General features: G+C 39.5%; 1 protein-coding gene across 4 annotated transcripts; it reads left to right on the forward strand.

Annotated features, from left to right (window-relative positions):
• Nucleotides 1-93: 93 nt before the first annotated feature.
• LOC103698781 (delta(24)-sterol reductase-like) lies at nt 94-7,098 on the forward strand. Of its 4 annotated transcripts, XM_017840972.5 has the most exons (4): nt 146-728; nt 859-978; nt 4,722-5,976; nt 6,443-7,098. In XM_017840972.5, exons 3-4 carry the CDS (start codon nt 4,738-4,740, stop codon nt 6,884-6,886), a joined length of 1,683 nt encoding a protein of 560 aa, XP_017696461.1. In that variant the 5' UTR covers nt 146-728; nt 859-978; nt 4,722-4,737; the 3' UTR covers nt 6,887-7,098. The 4 variants fall into 4 exon arrangements, with proteins under 4 accessions (XP_008779051.1, XP_017696461.1, XP_008779052.1 ...); XM_008780829.5 differs by lacking the exon at nt 859-978 and having other exon boundaries at nt 94-306; XM_008780830.6 differs by lacking the exon at nt 859-978.

The raw sequence follows: 7,098 nt of genomic DNA on the forward strand, positions 1-7,098 counted from the left end.
TCCGAGACAACGGCGCAGAACTCAAATCTTTTCACCACCGTCCGATCCCATTTTAACGAACTCGATTTTGACGAAACATTGAGAGTACGCCCGAAGTCAGCAAATACGACAAACTATATCTCATTTTAATCCAACTCCTATTTATGTATCACCAGCCAAGAGCCTTGCATAGAGCTTCACCGCAAAAAAAAAAGGAGAAAAACCTTACGTAGGGAAGTAGATCGTGAAAATAGAAGTGAGAGAAGAGGGAAGGGGGGGAGAGAGAGAGAGAGCAAGAAAGCTCTCTGGCGTGTGATTCCTGTTGAGGTGCGAATCGGAACGTTAGTTTGATTCTTTAATGGCGGATTGTGAACTCTGGAACTGATTTTTCTCTGAAAATCCTTAGGATTTTTGTTGATTTTTTTTTTTAATATTTTGTTTGGGTGGAGGGAGTAAAAGAATTATTCTTTGTTTCCGATATCTCAAACGGTCGAGATTTCCGATCCTTGATGGCTTCTTTCTTTCTTGTTTCTTTTTTATCGAATCACGTGGTTATCTGAGGTTTGGTCGGATTCTTGGGAATCTTTACGCTCTGGGTCGCTCTTAGATCTCGACTTTTGCTGTGTCTCAACATTAATATATAGCTGGGAAGTAGCTTTTAGCTCTGATCCACCTTTCTTCTCCCTGCCGTTTCCACAAGGCAGTGCCGGAGCCCTTTCCGGCTCGGTTCTGAGTTAGATTTTCTAGAGGTAATCGTTATCCGCTCCCCTTAACCCCCCTATTTTATAGATTCTTCTGGTTCTGGTTCTTTCCGTTCGGTGATCTCAGTAGTTTGATCCGTGGTCTTAGAGTTCTGTGTTCGTTTTCTGGATCTTGCAGGTTAAAGTTGTTCTTTTTGGACTGATCTGCTACTCGTCTATAGTATTAGTTTTGAGACATTCTTTGGCGTGAACGCTATATCTCTTCTTTGAGTGTAGGACCTGCAGCGGATCTGGAACGGTTAATGCTTCTTGTTTTGCTTTTCTGGCCATACTTGGGGTTTTCTCTGATTTTCTTTAACTTATTCTTTTAGCTCATCTTGAAGTTTTCTTTTGCTTTTTTTTTTTTTTTTTTTTTTTTTTTTTGAGATTGAGAACAGTACTGTTGTTTATTTCTGGTCTCCTCTGTTTAATATAATGCCCTGTTTGCTTTTGGTATTGTATGTTTTCCCTTTTTTTTTTCCTTGATAGTACCCATAGAATTGTGTCTAATTATTTCTACCAGAATTCAGAGTCATGGGCTTAGTAATCCCCATAGTTTGATCCATGTATCCGTACCAGCTTGATACGGAGCATACCATACCATATCGGTACTTGATACAGATGGCGTACTTAGTGTTGGTATGCTAAAAAAAACTCTGTACCTAGTATGGCACCGGTATAGGTCCAGTACTGAGACGGAGAATTTTAGTTTGATCTTTAATTTCTCCTGAGATATTTGTCGCTAGTTGCTGGTTTCTTATTTTAGGTACAGATTCCTTTCTTTCTTTATGATGATTGGATGTGCGTCCTTAATGTGTATGAGTGGCCCTTCTATATAGATTTTTATTTTATTATGCGTGGCATTTAAAGTAAGTAGGATCTCTGGGTTTTCTATTTCACGTGGTTGCTGGATCGGAGTTGTTCTTGAACATTTTATGCGGTGACTATGTTCATGTTCCGGGGAAGAATCCGTACATCCAATCATGCTGTTTTCTTTTGCTCTTTTGGTTCATCAATCTGTCCTCTTTTTCTGAACTGTTTGTTATTTGGTATTTGTATCAATGTTGTTTTCTAAAAATCATCAGTCCTAAGGAATCATATTGATCCTGGTTTCAGGTTTCATGCTGTCATTTCCTGCTTATTTTTAGTCAGAACTGTATTAAATGGGCTAACTCCTGCTTCCTTTTATCACACCTTTAGTTGAAAATCATATCTTTTTACGGTGAGCAAGGACTGGCTAACAAATATTTTACCAAGGAAGCAGCCTTGCTGCAGCTTTCATATCTCTGTGCTGTAATCTGTGTATTTACTACAAAACGTAGTCGATCCACTGTTTTCTGGTTAGTGGCATATAAATAGATCCTTCTGGATTAGTCTTGCAACTTAGATTGGTTTAGTGAAGTTGACCTCAATTGTCAAACAGGTTATCACTTCTCGATTAGAGTTGATGTTCTTGGATTAGCTCATGTAACATGTCCTTGATGTGGATTTGTTTTAGTAAATGTAACATGAAGTTCACATGGACATGGACAATGCTGTGGGTTCATTGGAGAGTTTGTGGTCCTGTCTTTGCGTTAGATTGGTGCTGAGTAGGCCTGCATATTCTTTTTTCCTCAACAGTGTTGATGTATACACGTAGTGGGTGAGTGCATCAACCTTTCTATTGGAAATTGCAATGTTCTTTATGTGTGCATAGTATGTGGATGTTCGATCAGTCGCTTGGCTTGCCATTGTAAAACCATCTTTTCTGCTTGTTGTATTACCACAACCAATTAAAGCGATGCTGGATGTGGCACCATGCATTGGCATGGGGTAAAGATGACGGCAGATCAGGCAGTTGCATTAAAATTTTCACGAGTCTGCTTAGAGTATAGCTCTGTTCCTTTCTAGTTGGGAATTTTTGCGGTAGTTCATATCATAATATTCCCTTTTCATTGCTTTTGAGCTGATGTTTTCTTGTGACCAGTTGAGAACAAAACAATAACGAGGTTACTCTTCCACTTGCTGGGAAAGCTTTCGTTGATCATTCTTGATGATTCTCTGTATATAGTAATTTGAGTACACTTTCTATTCTTATTTTATGAAAATTTATTTCTTTGGAATTTGTTTATTTTCTGTCGTAGCATCATCTGATATGTAGTGTAGTATTCCAAGCATTACAGGCGAAATCTAAACGATCTTGCTAGTTAATATTGATTACGAGCAACTCCTGAACAATCTTAGGCTCAATAGAAGCTTCAGATGGTTCATATTCATGAGCTCACAGCTACCAAATGTGTAGTATGTAACTTCTCTACTTTGGATGACCAGTTTAGATGGTAATGATGAGGGCCAGTTTGGTTAAGTTAGTAATATCTTGCATAAATGTTCAATTTTTAGGTACCATGGTCTTTCCAGGTTGGATACTTGATCCAACCATCCTTGCTATTGCTCAAGGTTTATCAGCTTGGAACTATAAAAGATTTTGTTTGAATTCCAAAATGCTCAGTGCCTTTATGCTATGATTTCTGCAGTCACTTCCTTGGTTAAGTTTCATAAGTTCAGCAAATTTGGCTCCTTTAAATCTGCAGTTTTTCATCTGCCTATATTCGATCTAGTACGCTTAAAGGTGAGTGTAGTTGACATCATTTCACCACCAGCACTGTATCATGGTTTGCAGCTTCATAAATTTTCACCTCCCCTTGCCAATCAATCTCAACATGGACCCTGCAGCTGTCTTCCTAGAGAGCTAAACAAAAATCAAGAGACATATCTGGGTTTTTAGCTTGCAACTGGACTGAAGTTTTCCTTTATGTTGTTTCTCTTTATCACTAGGTTCTTGTCACGTTGAGCTTTACTGTCCTCCAAATCATTATGTTCTTTTATTTCCTATTCTTGGAATATTAATTTGAAGTTTTTCTAGCTTCCTGTTGCATTTGGTTGTTACTATCATTTCTGGTTATCCTTGTCCATGTTTTGAAGTTGGAGATGCTAGATCGGACACTGATTTCCTTGAAATGAATCATTGCATTGATCCACCTAAGGCTTTTCTCACGCACCATATCCCCTGGACCCTACCTCCGATATTTGTAAACAAAGATCTCATTTGAGATATCATGGTTTAGATGGTGCATCAAAACCCTTGCCTTTTCCCCCCTCACTTTTGCATAAATTCAATTTAGTCTGATCTTGCATTAGATGGCCATGTTGCATGAGAGACTATGTTAACCATCAAATGTGTCACCTGATCAGAATAAACTTTCCAGAAATATCACAGTATCGAAGCATTACTGCTATTTTTTTGTTGTATGTCAGTGCAGTCCCCTGTACTTCATCACTGTTTCTTTTGAAATATATGGTGTTTTGATAATTTGGGTCGATCTTTGCACTTGCCCTACATGAGATAAATCTATCATTTGTTCCTCCCATACAGTTCTACTATACTGTTGTGAGTCCAGCATCATCTAAGAATATTTTATGAAATACTGATGAAACAATTGGTATCTTCTCTACCATCTTGATTGCTAATGCGTCTAGTATTCTGTAGATAGGACCTTTCTTGTAGGTACTTTCTTCTGCTAAGTGTGTATAGTTGTGGAAATCTTTACAGAGTATCTTCTTGCTTGTGGTCAGTTCTTGAATTTTTGGAACTTTCATGGAGTCTTGGTCAGGATTTTTTTCCTAGAATATGCCTTTTGCTCCTATGCTTCTGAAGTGAAAACGAGCATCAAGAGCAATCCTGGCTATTAATGGTAGAGTATGTTGGGCTCTTTTAAAAATTAGATTGGATTTTTAACTTGTTCGATTACTCCAAGGTTTATAAGGCAACATTCTCTCTTGGAACTTATCAAGTCTTCTTGTCTCTATAGTTCTTAGAAATTTGTTCACAAGTCAATGATCTAGAATATCTGCATCGAGGAAACTACAGTTGTCACATCAAGCTTGCACATTTTGAACTGTGAAACAAATAAATAGTTTGATGTTTTTCTTTTTGTGATTATAATTCTTTATGTTTCTTTTCAGCCTTCTGCTTTCAACCATGTCAGACCTACAAACTCCTCTGCGTCCAAAAAGGAAGAAGGATTGGGTAGACTACTTTGTCCACTTCCGGTGGATAGTTGTTATCTTTGTTGTCCTTCCAATCTCTTTCACAATCTACTTCCTTATATATCTAGGAGATGTAAAATCTGCAATGAAATCAGAAAAGCGTCGTCAGGAGGAACATGAAGAGAATGTCAAAAAGGTTGTTAATCGCCTCAAGCAGAGGAATCCAAAGAAAGATGGTCTTGTGTGCACGGCAAGGAAGCCATACATTGCTGTTGGCATGCGTAATGTTGATTACAAACGTGCAAGACATTTTGAGGTGGATCTTTCAGCATTTAGAAACATCCTTGAGATTGACAAAGAGAGAATGATTGCGAAAGTGGAGCCTCTTGTAAATATGGGTCAGATTACAAGAGCTACCGTTCCTATGAATCTCGCCCTTGCTGTTGTTGCAGAGCTTGATGATCTCACTGTTGGAGGATTAATTAATGGCTATGGAATTGAGGGAAGCTCACACATCTATGGCCTTTTCTCTGATACAGTAGTTGCCTTGGAAGTTGTGCTTGCAAATGGACGAGTCGTTAGGGCTACTAAGGATAATGAGTACTCAGACCTTTTCTATGGGATTCCCTGGTCTCAAGGAACACTTGGACTATTGGTTTCTGCAGAGATTAAACTTATACCTGTAAAAGAGTATATGAGGCTAACGTACACTCCAGTGAGGGGCAATTTGAAGGAACTTGCACAGGCTTATGCTGATTCTTTTGCACCTAGAGATGGGGACCAATCAAAAGTTCCAGATTTTGTTGAGGGAATGATTTACACGCCAGCTGAAGGTGTCATGATGACTGGGAGATATGCTTCCAAGGAAGAGGCAAAGAAGAAGGGCAATGTCATCAACAGTGTTGGGTGGTGGTTTAAGCCATGGTTTTACCAGCACGCTCACAAAGCGCTCAAGAAAGGTGAATTTGTGGAATACATTCCCACCAGAGATTATTACCACAGGCACACCAGGTGCTTGTATTGGGAAGGAAAGCTGATCCTACCATTTGGGGACCAGTGGTGGTTCAGGTGGTTTTTTGGGTGGTTGATGCCTCCAAAGGTTTCTCTGCTTAAGGCCACCCAAGGTGAAGCTATCAGGAATTATTACCATGACAAACATGTGATCCAGGATTTGTTGGTTCCTCTCTACAAAGTTGGGGATGCCCTTGAGTATGTGCACCAAGAAATGGAGGTATCTCTCTGTCTTTTGTATGACTGGTTATGGTAGCCTCTTATGCTGCCCAACGTTTCTCTCCATGGAAACTTACGGTTTGCAGGTTTTGATTATTAACATCACATCAACTTGTTAGAATGGAAATGTTGTTTATCGAGTTCATTATCTGATAATTATTGTCACCATATATGCTTTGTTTGATTCGCTTCTGGATTTGATTAGCCCGTGAATTTTTGTCCTAGCACTTCTCAATTACCATGCCTTTTCTCTATTATATGTCTTGATTATTTTCAAAAGGAGTTTTAGACTCATGAAAGGAAAAAGTTACGGAATGCTGGCTCATTCATAACTTGGTTGCCAGGTCTTATATTCACACATGCAAAAAGGGGAAACCTAATAGTTCTCTTTTCCACATATACTAAATCAGAAGAAGCGAGGCATTTTTTGCTTAAGTGATGGTAGGGATTCTTCTGTTATCTTTCAGGTGTATCCAATCTGGCTCTGCCCCCATCGTCTCTTCAAGCTCCCTGTGAAGACTATGGTATACCCTGAACCGGGCTTTGAGCTACACTACAGGCAGGGAGACACAAGCTATGCTCAAATGTTCACAGACATTGGTGTGTATTATGCTCCTGCAGCTGTCCTTAGGGGTGAGGAATTCGATGGTGCCAATGCTGTCCGCCAGCTTGAGGAATGGCTGATCCAAAATCACGGATTCCAGCCACAGTATGCAGTTTCTGAGCTCACGGAGAAGAACTTCTGGAGGATGTTTGATGGGGCTCAATATGAGCACTGCCGCCAAAAGTATGGAGCCATTGGGACCTTTATGAGTGTCTACTACAAGTCCAAGAAAGGGAAGAAGACAGAGAAAGAGGTGCAGGAAGCTGAGGCGGCCATTCTTGAACCAGCCTATGCTGAAGAAGCTTGATCTGAGCAACTGTTTCATATTTGGATTTGGTAGGAATTTTCCAATCTAACTAGTTGTCTGAAGCAGAACTCCCTTGCCTTTGAGGTTGTTATTTGTAGTATTTCCTGCTTGTTTGTTTATCCTAGTCTTCTTTCTACTAGTTGAACCTGGCTGGAATTTAACTGTTTGGATGCTGATGCCAATGTTAATTAGTGTTTGATTTGCTCTTACCA

The sequence above is a fragment of the Phoenix dactylifera genome, chromosome 10, assembly GCF_051530095.1.
Source record: "Phoenix dactylifera cultivar Ajwa chromosome 10, Ajwa_hap1_PhDact_Kaust_v1.1, whole genome shotgun sequence".
Lineage (NCBI taxonomy): Eukaryota > Viridiplantae > Streptophyta > Magnoliopsida > Arecales > Arecaceae > Phoenix > Phoenix dactylifera.